Source organism: Chiloscyllium plagiosum, chromosome 14, assembly GCF_004010195.1.
Source record: "Chiloscyllium plagiosum isolate BGI_BamShark_2017 chromosome 14, ASM401019v2, whole genome shotgun sequence".
Taxonomy (NCBI): Eukaryota; Metazoa; Chordata; class Chondrichthyes; order Orectolobiformes; family Hemiscylliidae; genus Chiloscyllium; species Chiloscyllium plagiosum.
Genome location: NC_057723.1, coordinates 80106311 through 80126774, shown reverse-complemented (window position 1 = coordinate 80126774; position 20464 = coordinate 80106311). Strand labels below are relative to the sequence as shown.

At 40.5% G+C, this 20464-nt stretch overlaps 1 protein-coding gene across 1 annotated transcript in view; it reads right to left on the bottom strand.

Annotated features, from left to right (window-relative positions):
• Positions 1–20464, bottom strand: part of kif20a (kinesin family member 20A) — a 53529-nt gene that overhangs the window by 5502 nt on the left and 27563 nt on the right. Inside the window, exons 9-16 of the mRNA XM_043704074.1 lie at positions 19984–20052; positions 17618–17761; positions 17032–17197; positions 16434–16601; positions 14724–14863; positions 13000–13150; positions 7489–7687; positions 1347–1438 (exon numbers count right to left, since the gene is read on the bottom strand). Of these exons, the coding sequence (XP_043560009.1) occupies positions 1347–1438; positions 7489–7687; positions 13000–13150; positions 14724–14863; positions 16434–16601; positions 17032–17197; positions 17618–17761; positions 19984–20052 (1129 nt within the window). The remainder of the gene's footprint in view (positions 1–1346; positions 1439–7488; positions 7688–12999; positions 13151–14723; positions 14864–16433; positions 16602–17031; positions 17198–17617; positions 17762–19983; positions 20053–20464) is intronic.

Below are 20464 nucleotides of genomic sequence, written 5' to 3'. Positions count from 1 at the left end.
ATGCTGTGCTCTTCCAGCACCACTGATCCAGAATCTGGTTTCCAGCATCTGCAGTCATTGTTTTTACCCTTTATCCCTCAAATATCCCCTGTAATGTTTTCCTTAAATCAAAAACACCACTTCCCCTCCTCCCTACAACATCCTGTCACTCCCTTAGCCCATGTTTCTATTATAGTTATGATGTCCCAGTTCCATATTCCCACACTTGCTCAGAGTTCATATGCCTTAACTGTAAGACCACTTGCATCAAGATAAAATGTAGTTTAATTCTTCAGAGTTACTTCGTTCTTGAACTTGCTCTTGCCTGCCTTTTCTAATTTTTTTTTTTAAAAAAGTTTCAGAACCATCGTCACTGGTCTCTCCCTCAACTTAGGATTCCCCCCACCTCCTCTCCATACTAGTTTAAAGGCTCTTGGATAGCATTAGCAAATCTCCCCACCAGGTAACTGGTCCCCTTCCAGTACAGGTAAAATCTGTTCCTTTTGAACAGGTCTCTCCTGCCGCAGAAGAGATTTCAATTATCAAAAACTCAATCCTTGCCCATTGCACCATCTCCTCAGCCATTGATTTATCTGGGCAAAAGTGAGGACCGCAGATGCTGGAGGTCAGAGTCTGGAAAAGCACAGCAAGGTCAGGCTGCATCAGAGCAGGAAAATCAACATTTTGGGCTTCCTGATGAAGGGCCTTTGCCCGAAACGTCGATTTTCCTGCTCCATTGATTTATCGGCCCTAGTCAGTTCCTCTATAATACGATTGCTGGGTTCTTGTGCAACCCCACGTTATAGAAACTGCGTTTAAAGTGTTGGCAATGTAATCACATTACAGCCAACACACTTTAAAAGTTCACACCATAGAAACAACACCCCCCCCTTCAATTGTGTTACAGTGAATTCATATTGACGAATAACCTGTATCATCTTATTCCTACTCTCAATAGCATGTGGCACCAGAAGTAATTCAAACAGTACTACCTTTGAGGTTCTACTCCTTATCCTTCTATCTAACTTCCTATATTCACCCTAAAGCATCAACACAGTCCCTAATTATGTCATTCTTACCAATGTGTACAACAACTTCCATTTTCTCAATCTCCTCTTTGACAATATGCTGCAAACTGTTAAGGGGTTCTTGATGCAAGTCCTTAATTCATCACACAAGCAGTTTCACATTCAAGCTTTCCAGCCAAGGTCTGGCCCCAAAAGCATTACTGAGATAAATGCATTATGGTGTCTCAACACAGCAGTATGGAAATCTAAAGTCATTCCAAGCAATCAGCTGGCCAGAAATAGTTTAAAATATTAACCCCACCATACTGGGTCAGAACAAAGAGGAAATACAGGACTCACTCTCTGCCCTGCTTCTATCTTCCGGTCAGCATCAACAGTGAGATGTTTCATTCCAGCTGGAAGCTCAATCATGTCCTTGTATCGCTTCAACTCTGTAACATGGCAAATTAACAGTCAGTCGCAGACTTTGTGGAAAGCACACATTTAAGTCTAACTACTGAATACAAGTTGCAAAGACACATGCTTCATGAGGAAGTCCCACTGAAAAATTCCTACAAATCTTGCCAAGCTTTCAGTTTAAGATGTTACTATTAGGGGCAACACACTTTAAAAGTGAAATTTAGTGGCAACATAAGAGAATACAGATTGCTTTTCAAGTTAGTCAACAAATCAGGTCACAAAAGCAGTTCATTGCAACTTGCAGTCACAGTAGAACTAGCATAGAAACCTCAACCCTTACTTAGGCAAGTATTACTTACATTGTCATAGTAGTCAGAACCTCAGCTGATAGACAATTAGGGAGCTAAGTAAGGGTCTGCAACTACTGGGGACTGTATCAGTCAAGTAATCCAGGTGGCTCATTACCTACCCAATGTAATTCTTAATTCTAGGGTCATCCCCAAGTTCTACATTGGGGAATGAGTTTTGTAGGAAATGGTGCTATGATTGAGGTTACTAGCAGAGTAATGCAGACAATTCCATGGAAGACAGGGGTCCAAATCTCATGATGTAGAATATAAACAACTGCAGAGTTTTCTTTGGAAAAAAATAATATCCACGAATTGAAACTGGTTTCAGCAATAATGATCAGGAAACTATTGAATGCCATTTAAATTCAGCTGTTTCACTAATGTCTTTGGGAAAGAAAATCGACCATCTTACCTGGTCCACTATGCAATACGGTTTATTCTGACCTGCCCTCAAATGTACTGAGCGGCTTGCCAGGCTAAAGGGCAATTAGGAGCAGACATTCAATGCTGGCCTTGCTTGCCATCCCATATTCCGTGAACAAATTTTTTAAATAGCTACTTTTCTCAGTGTGGTTGGGGAACAGATGTTCTCCTGAATTATACAAAGTGCAGCACAGAAATAGTCATAGTATTAATATACTCAGATGAGAAAGGCTATTGAAATATTCATTACTAGAAAAACAATATAGAAAATTTGCTCCAGTTTAGAGGGCATTGGCAAAAGCACATTTAGATTGCATACAGCTTTTACTTTAAGGATTTGACTGGGGGGTGGGGTTGAAGAAAGGGGATGAGAATGGTGAGGAGAAAGAGAAAGATACTGTAAGGATGCTTTTTCCCTTGTGGGAAAAAACTAGAACTGAGGAACAGTTTAAAAATGAAAGGTTCCTCATTTAAAGCAGAAACAAGGAGAAATTTTTTCAGGGTTGAGAATCCAAAATTCTCTTCCTCAGCAGGGTGGAAGCAGGGAAATTAAATATTTGAAGTATGCTAAATTGATTCCCTCGGAGGTCAAGAATCCAAGGGTATAATGGCAGGCAGGAAAAAGCAGCTGAGCTCAATCATTCAGCAGGCACTGGAGCTAGCTACCAACTGCAGAAGAGTCATGTTTGCAGGAGATACCCCTATCAATAGAACCATGAGTAGAGCTGCCATTTGGTACCCAGATCAGTGGTAATTCTATTTCACCATACAGCTGTGTACAAGTCATCAAGCCACTACTTCCTAAGGCAATGAGCTGAATCACTGCCATGGCAACTCACTCTGTGCAAGGCTAGTCACAAACAAGTGGACAACTTGTAGAACATCAAACATTACAGCACAGTAGATCCTTCGACCCTCAAATGTTCCACCAACCTGTGGAACCAATCTGAAGCCCACCTAACCTACACTATTCCATTTTCATCCATATGTTTACCCAATGACCATTTAAATGCCCTTAAACTTAACGAGTCTACTATGTTGCAGGCACGGCGTTCCAAGCTCTTACTACTGAGTAAGGAAACTACATCAGACATCTGTCCTATTTCTATCACCCCTCAATTTAAAGCCATGTCCCCTCTATGTCACCATCTGAGGAAAAAAGGTTCTCACTGACCACCCTTTCTAATCCTCTGATTACCTTATATGTCTCAATTAAGTCACCTCTCAACCTTCTTCTTTCTCATGAAAAACAGCCTCAAGTCCCTCACATACCAGGCAACATTCTAGTAAAACTCCTCTGAACCCTTTCCAAAGCTTCCACATCCTTCCAAAAAAAAAAAAACAGCAACCAGAACTGGATGCAATACTCCAAGTGCAGCCACACCAGAGCTTTGCACAGCTGCAATATGACCTCATGGCTCTGAAATTCAATCCCTCTACCAATAAAAGCTAACACAACGTACACCTTCTTAACAACCCTATCAACCTGAGTGGCAACTTTCAGGGATCCATGTACATTGACACCAAGATCTCTCTCTGCTCATCTACACTACCAAGAATCTTACCATGAGCCCAATACACTGTATTCCTATTACTCCTTCCAAAGTGAATCATCCCACTTTTCCGCATTAAACTCCATTTGCCACATCTCAGCCCAGTTCTGCAGCTTATCTGTGTCCCTCTGTAACCTGCAACATCCTTCCGCATTATCCACGACACTAAGGTTAGTGGATTCATCTGCAAATGTACTAACCCATCTATCTATGCCCTCATCCAGGTCATTTTTATAAATGACCAACACTGGACCCAAAACAGATCCTTGTGGGACATCACTAGTAACTGAACTCCAGGATGAACATTTCCCATCAACCACCACCCTGTCTTTTTTCAGCTAGCCAATTTCTGATCCCGATCATCCTCAATCCCATGCCTCCGTATTTTGTGCAATAGCCTATCGTGGGGAAACTTCTCAAAGGCCATACCGAAATCCATATACACCACATCAACCACTTTACCCTCTTCCACCTTCTCAAAGAACTTAATAAAGGTTCATGAGGCACAACCTACCCTTCACAAAATCATGTTGACTATCCCTAATCAAATTATTCCTTTCTAGATGATTATAAATCCTCTCTTATAACTCTTTCCAACACTTTACCCACAACCGATAGAAGGCTCACTGGTTTATAATTATCAGGGCTGTCTCTACTCCCCTTCTTGAACAAGGGAACAATATTTGCTATCCTCCAGTCTTCTGGCACTATTCCTGAAGACAATGACAACATCAAGATCAAAGCCAAAGGCTCTGCAATCTCTCCTCTGGCTTCCCAGAGAATCCTAGGATAAATCCCATCCGGCCCAGGGGACTTATCAATTTTCACACTCTGCAGAATTGCAAACTCCTCCTTGTGAACCTCAATCCAATCTAGTCTAATAGCCTGTATCTCAGTATTCTCCTCAATAACATTGTCCTTTTCCAGTGTGAATGCTAAATGAATATTTTTCGTCAGTACCTCTATCTCCTGACTCCACATACAACTTCCCACTACTGTCCTGGACAGGCCCTAGTCATTTATTCATGACATACCTATAGAAAGCTTTAGGGTTTTCCTTGATCCTACCTGCCAACAACTTCTCACGGTCCCTCCTTGCTCCTCTTAGGTCCCTCTTGGTTAAATTGTAACCAAAGCACCCTAACTGAGCCTTCACATCTCATCCTTACAGAAGCCTTCTTCCTCTTGACAAGAGATTCAACTTCTTTCATAACCCACTGCTCCCACGCTCACCCACTTTCTCCCTGCCAGTTACATATCAAGGACACAGTAGCTGTTCTTTGAATAAGCTCCACATTTCTATTGTGCCCATCCCCTGCAGTTTTCTTCCCAATCCTATGCATCCTAAAGCTTGCCCAATTGCATCGTAATTGCCTTTACCCCAGCTTTAACTTTTGCCCTGCGGTATATACCTATCCCTTTCCATTGCTAAAGTAAACATAACCGAATTGTGGTTACTAATCACCAAAGTGCTCACCTACCTCCAAATCTTACACCAGGTCTGGTTCATTACCCAGTGTGGCCTCACCCCTTGTTGGCTTGTGTGGGAGAAAATCCGCTTCCCATCCACCCACAGCATGGCCACAAAGAACACAAGGAACCATGTCTGTTCTCAGCCACAACAGAAACTACCCGGAGTGCCTCAGCCTTAACCAAACAGGCTAACTCAGACACTAGGCAGCTAACAGGAGATGACTCAAGTCACTTCCAGACTGGGGAATATACTTTGTAAGATAGCCTTACAATCGACTTCCTAGCACATAGTAAGCATAACTGCTCCCAAAGCAGTAGGGACAGCCTCGCTCCTCACACACATACTAGAACTCGAAAGGATGCTCAGACTGAAAGGCATCAAGGTGTACCAGGCTTGCAGACTAACCACATTGGAAACTCATTGATGCCAGGATGAGAAATATTAACACCTCCTCTTACAGAGTATCGAAATCTCCTGATTCAAATCACTGACTGATTGCCGTCCTCCCATTGATTATGTTTTACTCTTGATTGTATTGTAACTCACACCACATTACTGTCCCCCTATAAAACTGCCTGTGCCTACTGCTTGAGGAAAAGAACCCTTGATTTATCTGTACAGACTGTCAGTTCTGTGTCAGCCTAATCAGTTTCTCTTCTAGCCATATCACTCACAATTGACAAGCTGTTTATTTCACCCAATCTGCGCTTGCGTGGTCTCTACTCAATTGGGTAATTTCTCCGACAGCCTGGCCACATACTGTGTCAGGAAACCCTCTTACACACATTGGACAAGAACTGACCCATCTAAAGCACTCAAACTACAGCACTTCCAGTCAATGTTTGGAAAATTAAAGTCCTCCGTAGCAACTACCCTGCTACGCTCACTCCTGTCCAGAATCATCTTTGCTATCCTTTCCTCTACATCTCTCAAACCTTTTCATAGGCCTATAGAAAACCCAACAGGGTGACTTCTCCTTTCCTGTTTCTAACCTCAGCAGACGAGTCTTCATCAAATGTCCTTTCTGCCTCCATAATACTGTCCTTGACTAACAATGCCACACCTCTCCTTTTACCACCTTCCATGTTCTTACTGAACCATCTAAACCCTGGAACCTGCAATAATCATTCCTGAACCTGCTCTACCCATGTCTCTGAAATGGCCACAATATCGAAGTCCCAGGTACTAACCCATGTGGCAAGTTCATCCACCTTATTCTGGATGCTCCTGACATTGAAGTAGACACACTTCAAACCACCTTCCTGCTTCCAGTGCACTCTTGCAACCTTATTTCTGATCTCACTACTCTCAACCTCCTGGACACTGGAGCTACAGTTTAGGTTCCCATCCCTTCAATAATACAAAAAAAACTTTAATATTAAATTATTGAAAATTGCACTTTTCAAAAAACAGTTCCAACATATCCAATCACCAACCTCAGAGGTACATTCATAGGGGTGTACACACAAACAAATCTTGGTCAAAGGTTTAAGTGAGTGTGGCTCCAATGGCGTCCTTTATCAAAAGTGAACCTAGCTGAACTCAAATCCTGATCTCTTGACATCTTTTGTTTTCTCTCCCAGCCACAACTTTACCTCACCATTTAAATTTTAAATATCATTCAAAATAAGAACTAGATTAAACGTGGATGGTGGAAACACAGCTTCAGGCTTCACAAAACAACAAGACCAATTCAAAGGGTATTCCCTAGGAATAGTTGGGTAATTCAGTGCAGGATAATGAGTTTATGGCAGTGATAACTTTCATTGCCACCAGATGCTCCATGTCTTGCAGTTTGGCATGATCTAGGTGATTCACCGGTCACAGCCTACCCAAATCATTGTGCTTCCTCAGCCAGTACAAGCAAGTGGGTGATGTTCAGATCATCTAGCCAAAGTGGTACCTTGCAAGGTAGCAGTTAGCTTCTTGTGCAACTCCAATGAAAATGCTAATGACATTCTACAGTGAAGAAATCCTTATTCTGTCCAGTTGAGTGTTTAAAAATCTATATTTGTTCACCTTACCGAACATTCAGTTTCATAGTTGAACAACGTTAAATGCTGGCTCAATTCATTAATTGCCATAATCAAGGCTTTAATTAAAATGCCTCCACCTCAACTTGCCAACAACTCTGTACTCCAAACATTCTTAAAACAAAAACACTAGAAGTATTCAGAACAGCAAAGACCACAAGTATGTTATTTCTTCCAGCCTTCATTTCCCCCCATTTTTTTATTTGCTGGGATTAGCAGGCACTGGTACCAGCTACAAGGGGCACTCACCTTCTGCACTGAATGCTGCCTGTGCTTTGCTTTGCTCCAGCTCAGTTTTCACATTTGCCAGTTCCAGTTTGAGATTGTGCAGTTCATCAGTGAGCTTCGTATTGGCCAAGCGAGTAGATTGCCTTGTTGACTGGCTGGTAGACTTCCTCTCTGCCTTCAACTGATGTATAGTTGCTTCTAGTTCTCTGATTTTCTGTGACTTGGAGTGGGAAAAACAAAAAAAAACTCAAAAATAAAGGTTGAGCCAAGGAGTTATTGTGATCAGCAAGGCATATAAAAAACAAATAGTATCCCAACTGGAAATACTGCACTTAAAAATGAAAAGCCCACCTGTCTCTGAAGAAACTTAAAAGCTCAAAATATGACACAGGATTGGCAAGCAAATTTGCCTATAAAACAGCAGAGAAAATTAAATCTCAGGGTGACCAGAAAAAAATCATTGTCAAGTAGAATTGACAATGGGTGCAGAACACACATGGGAGCATGGAAGAGAACCAATGGCTGAAAGGGAAGTTAAGGTCACCAGGCAAGCCATTTTTTTCTGGGAGTGTGGAGAATGCAGAGGTGGTAATAATGACATTACAACTAACAGGCTGTGGAAAAGGTTGCTAAGGATTGGGTGGGATGGAAAGGTGCAAAGCATAAGGTTTTAAACTTCTCAAAAGCAATACTCAGCTAACTGGATCAAGTGAGAAAAACTTAAAAATCACCAACATAAATGAACAAAGTAATGAATAAAAGATTATTTCATCAAAGTTAAGAGTTTATGCTTTTGGGACAATTTCTTAAAACAGCACATTCTGGTCATAGCCAGATAGCAGGCTATAGCAAACCTGACATGTGCAATAAGATAGGATTTTGACTTCATAGTGAAGGTACCCAACACAGGTGACAATAATATGATCAAATTTTACATGCAGTTTAAAAGGGAGGGGAGAGAAAAGAGATGGTCCAAAACTCACATTTTAAATAGAATAAAGGGCAATTATAATAGCATGAAAGCATAGCCAGTTAAAGTGAAGTGGTAAATTAGGTTGAGAGATAGACAATAGACAATAGGTGCAGGAGTAGGCCATTCAGCCCTTCGAGCCTGCACCGCCCTTCAATATAATCATGGCTGATCATTCCTAATCAGTATCCTGTTCCTGCCTTATCTCCATAACCCTTGATTCCACTATCTTTGAGAGCTCTATCCAACTCCTTCTTAAATGAATCCAGAGAGTGGCAGTCTTCTAAACTCAAGGGTACACAAGCCCAGTCGCTCCAGTCTTTCAGCGTAAGGTAGTCTTGCCATTCCAGGAATTGACCTCGTGAACCTACGCTGCATTCCCTCAATAGCCAGAATGTCTTTTCTCAAATTTGGAGACCAGAACTGCACACCGTACTCCAGGTGTGGTCTCACCAGGGTCCTGTACAGCTGCAGAAGCACCTCTTTGCTTCTATACTCAATTCTTCTTGTTATGAAGGCCAGTATGCTATTAGCCTTCTTCACTACCTGCTGTCCCTATATTCTTGCCTTCATTGACTGGTGTACAAGAACACCCAGATCTCTCTGTACTGCCCCTTTACATAAATTGATTCCATTGAGGTAGTAGTCTGCCTTCCTGTTCTTGCCACCAAAGTGGATAACCATATATTTATCCACATTAAACTGCATCTGCCATGCATCTGCCCACTCACCTAATTTGTCCAGGTCACCCTGTAATCTCCTAACATCCTCATCACATTTCATCCTGCCATCCAGCTTTGTATCATCAGCAAATTTGCTAATGTTATTGATAGATCAATAAAGATGCAGTCACAGACAGAGGGTATTTCAGAATACACAGAACAGAAATTCCAGTGGGAAGAGAATTCTAAAAAGGGGCAAGCCTACTATTCACGGTTAACTACAAATGTTAAAGATAATTATGGAATTTAAAGAAAAGGATTTAATTAAGCAAAGATGCATGGCAGGTCAGAGGTTGGGCAGAATATAAAAGACAAAGAATGATGAAAGAGAGAAAATTAGAGAGAAAGCCAATGAGAAACAACACAAATAGGAAGAATTCCCATAGACATAGAGAAAAAAGAATTCACAAAAGATAGGACTGATCATATAGAAAGTGAATGAAGAGTGGGGAATTAATAGTGGAAGTGAGATGGCTGATGTTTTGAGTACGTATTTTGCACCAGTCTTCAGTGTAAAGTATTAGACTATAAATTAATATTCCAGGAATAGCTACAGATTCAGAATTGGAAGAGAGAAACTCTAGAAAATTACAACCACCAAAGGGAGTAGTATCCAGCAAATTGTATCACCCTGAGCTCCAACAAAGCCCATCAGGGCCTGAGCCTAATAAGTTTTAAAAGCAGCAGCTAGTGAGATAGTTGATGCCTTTGTTTTAATTTTCTGGGGAAATTCCATTAGATTGAAAAATAGCAAATGTGACTCATTTATCCAAAGAGAGAGGAACAAAACAAGAAACTACAGGCCAGTTAACGTAGCTTCTAACATCATGATAGATATTAAAGAGAACTTAGTAGTAGTATCAATATGGGTTTGTGAAAGGGAAATCAGTTTTCTGTGGAGGAAGAGAGATGTGTTGTGGATGCGAGAGACCTGTGGATATACTGTATTTGGATTTCAAAGTAGCACTCGACAGTCCATATCAAAAACCTTATTGCATTATAGAATAAATAAAAGCTCATGACCTAGTGGGCAACATGTTGACATGGGTAGGAAATTAGAGAGTCTAGTGCTGGAAAAGTACAGCCGGCCAGGCAGCATCCAAGGAATAGGAGAATCGATGTTGAGCATTAGCCCCTCATCATGCTAGAGACGTCGATTCTCCTGCTCCTTGGATGCTGCCTGACTTGCTGTGCTTTTCCAGCACCACACTCAACTCCGATCTTCAGAATCTGAATTCTCGCTTTCTCCACTGGTAGGAGATTGGCTAGCTAACAGGAGACATTAGGCATCAATGGGTCTTTTTTTGCTTGGCAAGACAGAATGACTGATGTGTCACAGGGTTCAGTGCTGGGGCTTCAACAATTTATACAAATGATTTGGAAGAAGAGGCCAGAAGTGCATTTTCCGATGACAAAGGTTGGTAGGAAAGTAATTGTGAAAAGGACACAAGGCAGCTGCTAAAATGGAAAACTAGGACAAGCGAGTGGTCAAAGACCTGGCAAATGAAATAACTTGGGAGTAAATGAAATTGTCCATTTTGGCAGAAAGATTAAAATCATCATTTTAGATATGGTTTTTAAGAGATTGCAGAGCTCAGAGATGGAGATGCATCTGGGAGCCTGGTACATAAATTGAATAACAGTTAGTCTGTAGGCAGAGTGAGTAACTGGAAATCAAACATATTGTTGTTTTTATTGAGAGGGTAATTGAACACCAAAGTAGGGGCTTATGTATCAATTATAAATGACATCAAGGAAATTAAATCTGAAATATTGCACAAAGGACAGATATTATTACAATGGAAGCACTTCAGAGAAGATTTTAGACTCATATCTGGAATAGGTGGGTTGTCTTAGTCGAACAGTGTGGGACTGGAAAAGCACAGCCATTCAGGTGGCATCCGAGGAGCTGGAGAGTCGATGCTTCGGGCATGAAGGGCTTATGCCCGAAACGTCGATTTTCCTGCTCCTCAGATGCTGCCTGACCAGCTGTGCTTTTCCAACACCAAACTGCTCGACTTTGATCTCCAGCATCCACAGTCTTCTCTTTCTCCTTCTCCAGGTTGTCTTAGAGCACATGGTTGGTCAGATGAGATTTGTATCAATTAGAGGTTATTAAAAAAAGCAAGAGAACGTGATTGAAACTTAAAGACTCTGGGGTTTTGCCAGGGTGCATATGGATAGGATGTTGACTCTCGAGGGAGAATCTAAAACAACGAGTCTCTGTTTCAAAGTAGAGTATTGCTCATTTAAGTCATAGATAGAAGAGAAATTCTGAGGGTTGAACATTGTTGAAACTCATCTTCCAAAGACAGTGGAAGCGAGGTCCTTGAATATTTTTAAGGCAGAGGTAGATAGATTCTAAGTACGAAGAGGATGAAAGGGGATCTTGGGTAGGCATGGAGTAATCAGATCAACCATCAACCACAGCTGACTCAAAAGGATGGTGTGAGATGTGAACCCATGAATTAGGATGAGAAGTATGTCATTGAAATATCTGCTGCCCTCTAGTTTACAGCTATACAAGTTCAAGAGTTACCATACAAGAAAATGTAGCAATTGCTATTTTAAACTAACACCGTCTATTGGTGAATTTGAATCAGAGATTGAGATCCGGTAAAAATTGGTAGCAATGGCCTGGTTAAAAAAAGTTCCAGCTTTGTGCAAATGCAATTAAAACATTAGCTCAGATCTCAGTCTGTGGAAGCAGTGCTAGAGGATACTTCCTGGGGTAGAATGTGCAATATTTAATTTTAAATAAATTCCACTGCTTCGTTTCCACCAATTTAAATATTGTGACACCAAGAAAATTAATAGCTTTCTTTGATCTCACTTGTCCAGAGCTATATTAACAGAAAAATTGAAAGTCAAGGAGAAAGTCTAGCTCATCAGGCACAATTCCAAAATCTCTGGAGGCAGAGAGAGAGGAATGGTGAAAAGAGAGGAAAAAAGACTCAAGGATAGCTTCCAGTGGGGCTTGAATAATTCCATTTGATTTGATTGGACAAGTAAAATGAGCTGTGGTGAGATTACCACAGGGTTGCCATAGTTACTAGGCTCTCCTAGGTAGTGAAGGAGTTGGTTTGAATTACATGTGACCTGCAATGCTGGATGCAGTTCAAGGTCCTGTCAAATATGTAGGATGCCATAAAACGGAGGACTATTTGGGAAACAGCATCAAGTTAAACCAGGTAGTGGCAAGAGAATCGCAAAACTATTTTTGTAGGATCAGAAGAGCAAAGTGAGCATAACATAGGATATGGCTATCCATTCCCTTGCCCCTCACAAACCTCCCTCTCTGCTAACAAGATCAATCTCTAACAGACCTGATATTCACCAGCAAGCTACAGTTCTCTGAAGGTATATTAAATGAAGCACAGAGTCTTTAGTCAGACGACATCATCCATCATATAATAAAGTACAGCTACACAATTTTTAAAAAAGTGCCAACCCCCAGATTTCCAAAAAAGGTAACCACCAGACCAAGAAAGGGCTTGGGTCAGTGTCTCAAAATCCTGGCATCCCTTCCCAAACAATATCATGGATCTACCTGCAGCACATGGAATTCAGGGATTCAAAAGAGCAACTAGGGACAGACAATAAATGCTGGCCCAGCTATCAATACCCACACTCCAAGTGAATATAACAAAAGGTGACAGGAGATGGAAAGTAGTTGAACAATTGAAATCATGCTTCAATCACTAGCCATGTAAACAATCCTATCAAATGTTAATTCCATAAAGTCTTCAGTGTTTTTCCAACTTTGCTCCATAAATCAAAATAGGATCTTAAGCTTCAGATTATTCTAAACATCATAATATTAGAGAGTAAAATATTTACCATTGCTTTACCCTCACTCATTTCATCACCAGAATCATCGGAAACCTCTTCAGAGGATAACTGATAATAGATTTTCACATATTCTTGGTAGTTTTTCATCTTTGCTTCAAAGGCATCTTCTAAGCGATCCTTTTGCTCCTCAAGCTGCTCTCTGAAAGATTGAAAACAGATTGAATTTCACCCCATTTCCACAAAGATACAGCCTTCAATTTAAGGAAGCATCCCTCCATAATATTCACTTTGGTGTTCAAGGACAAAGTACCATTCAGCTGAACAAAAGCCACTGAACAGGACCGAAAAAAAAGACTTGCAAGACAAAAATCAAACCTAAAGACTATAAAACAAAAGTCAAGGAATGGCTGGCATGTCATGTTGATCCTTTTCTAGTATATAAAAATGTTCAGGGCAGTTCCAGATTGCGATCTTTAGTATTTCAGGAATGCTACTGATGGGATTCAGGGATTCCACGCTTGCCATGCTTTTTAGCTGGCACTCATCAGGACAAGTGTAAAAATAACACATTTCAGACAATTGCAAACATTTGTACTAAAAGTTAGAGTGAGAGTTGGTCAGCAAGTTGACTGATTTACCAAAGTACTCCCTCAACAAAAGCAACAGTGGGGTTAGGGCTTTAAGCTCCTTAAGCTACAAGGTAATTCTAAAACAAGATGCAATGTTTGAAACCTAAATCCTTGTGTACAGAAAACAGGTCCCTGCTCAAAACTATATGTCACTTCTGACAAGAATAAATAAACCACATTATGAACTTTGACTGATTGACCAATGTAGCTATTAGAAAACTTAAGCTTGTTGTGCAAATACTGTCCAGTCATGGAAGCAAATAGTTTTGAGCAACCAAGGAAAAGGCTTGGTAACAAACAAACATCCCTTTCTCTTGTAGCAGAAATTATTCCGATCATTTGAAATTTGGCATTCTTGCATTTATCTTGATGAGTGCAAGACAAAAGGCTTCAGCAACATGTCTCTCTTTCTAGCACGTTCAAGCAACTATTTCAAAAAGAAAGATTGTGGAAGGTAGAATTGAACCATCTCCATCAACATGTATTGTAAAATATAGCTCAGTGTACATATCAGACCCAGGATATAGAAACTGAACAACAATTTGGCTCAGTGATTATCTGGAGTTAGGGAACATGCTCCCTTCCCAGGAGTGGCGACAGAATTTCTACACTTTATTGCAGTACTGAGGGACTGCAGAAAATTCCAGATGACATTTTAAATCAAAGCCAAACACCCATTCCATTGGGTTATAGGAGACAACATGACACCACTTTCCAAAGAATGACAAGGAGTTCACCATGTGTCCTGGCTAGCATTCCTTCCAATTTTCTTTTCAGCCCACAGACCTCCAAGGCCTGTTCATGGCTGCAACTTTCGAAACCAGAAGTCAAAGTTGTGATTGGTGTGCCGATGGCAAATGCAGATCACTGGAGCATGCAGCTTAGAGGGAACAGTCGTTCTCGATGTGATCTTTCATTAGATTTCTACTTGATGGAAATTGCTTTTGTACGCAAGTGTCTATACTTTGATTGCGAAACACTCTGCTATGTCCCAGAGACATGAAAAGGTATCACAGGCAGAGGTCTCAATGGGTAGTTTTGGCCAAAATTGTATGAGCCCAGTAAACACATCTTCATACGAAAGTCTAAAATACTGCCAGAGTAAGATAATAAATAATATCACACTATAAACTGAATACCCACCTCCAGTGTCTTTCCATGATGTTGTATTGTTCCATCATCTCACTGACAACACTTTGCCTGATTTCGCTCTCCATTATCAGCTTGTCTTGCTTCTCCTTAATCAGGTGTTGCTGCAGGCTCTCAATAATTTTCTGCAATGACTGAGGAACACAAACTCATCGTCAGTTAAATAATAATAAAAGCACAAGATGGAACAACTGTTCTTTGCAACTTTTGATAAGTGTAGGCAACAAAGGTATTAGAAATTAAGTAGCAATATTAGAACATTGCCTGAAGACAAGGTGATCCAGTTAACAAATCTGTGCAAGTGTATTTCCAATGCAAGGTCAACCACTTGAGATGTTAACTTGGTCTCTATCCCTAACTGTCAGATCTGTTGGAGTTTTTGTAGCATTTCCTGTTTTCATTTTCAGGCACGAACAAAATTGGGGATGGGTTGGGCTGGGGAGGGGAGGGGAGGGGAGTACAGATTCTGAAATGTATGAAAAAAGGATGTTTATGAAGAATTGCAACACAAACAGAATTGAACTTCTGGGAGTTCAGTTTGCAGACATGATAATAGAAAAGATAGCAGTCTGGACAGGAGTCAAGCTTCAAGTAATCCCTACCCACGAAAGCACAAGAGTTTGACGAAATCCAACAATGGCCTGTATGCACAAGTGAGTGCAGGCACTTGGCTATGCCAGTGGGCTGAGGCTCTTGTGCACACCAACCTAACAGTCACCCCAACATTGTGGGTAAGGATATTGTTGCCGGGAGTGCAGACAGCCAACTCAAAAGGAAAAATAGGAACAAAAAATAATTTCAGTCAGCTAAAGCAAAAGCCTCAAAAATAAACTGTTTGACAATCCTCCTAATTCTTCACAATGAATCCAGAGACTGAATCATATGACAACTTTTTTTGGATTCCCTTCTCATTTTATGCACATGTTCCATTATTTCTACATGTTTAATAACTAAGAAACTCACTGTTAATTCAAGAAGGTCTGATTAAAGTAGGTCCTTTTAAAACGGATTAAACTGGGCTGGAGAAAGAGGTATCCATAGAGGAATGCAGCATTCATAAATTAAGCCTGTAGTAACTAATCAAGGGGACAGATAAGTAATGAGGGGAAACCACTCATGGCTCATCTCAGAGCTTGATGATTTTGGGAATTGGGAATATAACTTGGACAACCTCATCCAGGATCTAGTTATAAGCTTTTAGAGGTAACATGATAAATGTTAATTACAAGTGAGTTAACATTTATCATTTTACCTTAAAATGTTATTGGGGGATTCAATATAAAAATTAAATAGTCAAAACTATTCATCTTGATATCTATTCTTTCTTTCTGCACCTGATTGGACATTAAACTTTACACTTGCTTTGCAGAGATTAGACCGTTTATTTCACTGTTTGCTTTCTATCGACTGGTCTCGTTCACCCAGGTGCCAAGTTTCTTTAACTGTAACATTACCAACTTGAACAATCAGCTACTTATCATACAACAAATGTCAAAACACATGACCTGTTAAGACACTGTCCAACATAATTTTGTTAATTATACATGCAACTGTGATGAACTGACATTGAATGCTTTAGGTTTATGTAGAGGGAAACTAGAGCTGTACAGCCATAATCTTAGCATACACAGAAAGATTCAAGAGATACCAAAGTTCAAGAATCACATGACAGAAATTCAGTGCTATGTCCTAACATGCAATCACCTCCTTATCCAGCGTACTGATATCAGTCTCATCTTCACTGTCATCCTCTTCATCTAATTCCTCCTGTTCTTCAAGAGGTGTTTGAGCATTGCAGTTATTCCAGCCATCATGTTCACGCAGTAGTGAGCGGAAGGAAGGAAACAGCTTGGATGAAGGTGCTTGTATCAGCTAGAATAAACAGGACAACAACCAGATATATATGATTAAAGTAGCTTCGTGTGACACATACAATAGAAGATTAAGCACAAAACAGTATTGCCAATAAGTTTGGCCTCCTACAGGATTAGGACCAGTTCAAAAACTGTGCCACTCTGAGTACATTAAACTATATTTTAATAGTCATAGAATGTCTTACATCAAAATTATGGTACACAAGTCTCGTTTACCACAATTTCTGTTCTGAAAAATTAAAAATATAAAAAGAATTTATTGTGAATGATTCACTACAAGAATCACAGGAGATTTTACATCACATATGCAAGAAGAGAACCAAATTAAATAGTGCTCCCAAACATCAATCTGACAGGATTCTTTTAATATCTTGCACCATTCATTGACTTTCAAAAGCAGAATATAGAGCAAGTTAGGAATTGCTTACCTGGCTAGCAACAGCAGAAAATTTCATGACCTGCAAGGTTTCGTCATACATGGATGCACACTGGTTAATGTTCACAATCATACAAGACATCCCGTGGTTAGAAAAAAACCCCTGGAACACACGAGTCAATTTACTATCCCGGAAAGGCACCACATTAGGCTTTGACCTGAGAACACAAAGTTCAGAAATCTGGTCACCCAAAACAAATGTGAATCACAACAGTACGAGAAGGTGCAACTAGCCCACTAGTTTCAAGGCACCCTAGCATTCCAAGCACTAAGCACAGTCAGAGACACTTAGTACACAGTTGAGCAGAACGTTAAAAACTCAGCAAAAGACAGGACAGCCAAATCCTCTGGAACTAGAATTGAAAACTTTTTCCCATTCAATTTCTACACTTTTTTTGTGGTTATGGTCCATTTAAAAAAAAAATACTTCCACTTCACATGCACAAAATTTGATGCTTTTATGCTAATTTCCATTTCTTCTGGTTAACAAAACCAGATCATATCTGCTGGCCATCTGACATTTTTGAAAATCTGCAAGAGCTGCAGCAATGAAATGAGCAAGATCATGGGGTACGTACTTGTTATGCTGGTTCTGGCGAAGGGCACGGATGCATCTGCCTAGTGTGTGCAGAGAAGTGTTAATATTAGTTGCCTCCTTCATCCTGTCACCACATTTCTGTTCTTTGCAGCGCTCTGAACCCGCCAGGTCACACAAAATTAATCTGCAGTAAAGAAAATGAAGCTGTTTTTATTTAAAGTCTTAAGTTCCTGATCTCAAAAAAAAGACAAACAAAAAAGAAAGTTTTTATACCAACAGCATTTAAAAGGTAGAAATGGGAAGAAAGAGAGAAACTCAGCAATTCTGATAGCAACCGTTAAGAGAAAGAGAGTCAATGTTTGGAGTCCGATATGACTCTTCATATTGCACCCAGTTCTCTCTCTCTCTCTCCCCACAGATGCTGCAAACACCTGTGGAGTTTCTCCAATACTGGTTTTTATTTCAGATCTACTGCATCCACAGTACTTTAGAGTCATAGAGATGTACAGCATGGAAGCAGACCCTTCGGTCCAACCCGTCCATGCAGACCAGATATCCCAACCTAATCCCAACCGCTTCCCAGCACCCAGCCCATATCCCTCCAAACCTTTCCTATTCATATACCCATCCAAATGTCTTTTAAATGTTGCAATTGTACCAGCCTCCACCACTTCCTCTGGCAGCTCATTCCATACGCGTACCACCATCTGCATGAAAAGATTGTCCCTTAGGCCTCTTTTATATCTTTCCCCTCTCACCCTAAACCTATGTTCTCTAGTTCTGGACTCCCCAGCCCGAGGGAAAAGTCTTTGCCTATTTACCACATCCATGCCCCTCATAATTTTGTAAACTTCCATGAGGTCACCCCTCAGCCTCCGACGCTCCAGGAAAAACAGCTCCAGCCTGTTCAGCCTCTCCCTATAGCTCAAATCCTCCAACCCTGCAACATCCTTATAAATCTTTTCTGAACCCTTTCAAGTTTCACAACATCTTTCTGATAGGAAGGAGACCAGAATTGCACGCAATATTTGTTTTTATTTTAAACAGAAAACGTTAATATCTTCCCCTATCCAGCCCTCACAAATTGAGTTTTGGCTTAAGTGATCCTGCACCAGTAGAAATTGACATCACTATAGCTAGAAGAGAGGCATTTTGCCCACTTTGGCAACAGCTTAGATTTCAGATGAGACTACGGGTAAAAAGACTCACAATAAGAGTGCTGATCTTATTATTCCAATGATGCAAGACCATTACAGTTCCATTGCTTCTTCAGAAACAAATTTCACTTGCATCTGCAAATTGCAGTTCAAGAATTCCATGGTAGCCCATGCAGACCATACTACAGGAAGATACCAACGGACCGATTGGTCAGTTGGGCAAAAAGAGTAAATGCGATTTAGATAAGAGGTTCATAGCTCCTTGAAAGTGGAGTCTCAGGTAGGATAGTGAAAAGGCATTTAGCATGCTTTCTTTTATTGGTCAGAGCATTGAGTATGGAGTTGGGAGGTTATGTTGTGGCTGTACAGGACATTAGTTAGGCCACTTTTGGAACATGGTATGCAATTCTGGTCTCCGTCCTATGAGAAGGATGTTGTGAGACTTGAAAGGCTCAGAAAAGATTTCAAGAATGTTGCCAGGGTTGGAGGATTTGAGTTATAGGAAGAGGCTGGATACGCTGAGGCTGTCGGGAACATCAGAGGATGAGGAGTGACCTTATAGAGGTGTATAAAATCATAAAGGAATATGGGTAAAGTAAACATATTCCCTGGGTTGGGTGGGGGGAGGAAGAGAAAGAGTCCAAAACTAGAGGTCATAAGTTTAGGGTGGGAGGGGGAAAGATTTAGTTGTCTTTTAAAGAATAGGAAGGGTTTAGAGGGAAATGGGCCAAGTGCTGGCAAATGGGACTAGATTAATTTAGGATATCTGTTCGGCATGGATGAGTTGGACCGAGGGTCTGTTTCCGTGCTGTACAACTACATTTGGACTGGCCAGAAAAGACAAGGAAATACACAATAAATCCTTGGAAAATAGAGGAAGAGGGGGATCTGGATTGTAAATACAGACTGCAGAGGGTAGTCAGGTAAGCAAATAAAAAAAAGTTAGTTCAGCATGCATACTGGACACTTTTTATTCGCCAAGAATAGGCATTGAAGAGCAAAGAGTTATGCTACAGTTACATAAACAGTTAAGCCACCACCAGAACACTAAGTACACATCAAGAAAAAACAAAGTTCATCGATGTGCACAAAATTCTAAACTACAGGGCTACAGACTAAGAGCGGGAAAGTGGCTGGCACAGGCAGAATACACTTAATGGTCTTCTGTGCCATAAACTTTCTGTTTATATCAAACACGAATAAATATAGTCAGGAGAAAACAAAAATATTTATACAAATGAACACTTACTCGCTGGTTTTAAGAACAGCCTTCCAATCTTCAGACACGTGCAGGATCCGAATGGAGAAGATACTGTGGCTATAATACAAAATGAGGAGGGTGCAGAAATAGGAGTAGAAAAGGCAAAAAATTCTAATTATTATTTCCTTGCACAATAAAGTCACAGCTCATCAGGATACAGAAAGGAACAGTATAATTCAAATGCATTTTTAAGTAGCCAAATCTTATAGGAAACAGTTACTTTCATTTCTCAAAATAATTTCATCTAAAACAAAAATAGCCCTTTCTCAAAATGTGAAGGTGGTATGACCTGTGGATGTCTCTTAAACTGTAAGAAAATCAAGATTAAGGGCAACACTTTGACTCAGTCAAAAAACCACCCACCTAAATCAAATTTGAAATTAATGTTGGTTTAAATACCCTGCTGTGTGCAAAGAAATCAGGCAGACAAGATTAGAGGTCAGCAGGAGTTGACAGAATGTGATGGTAA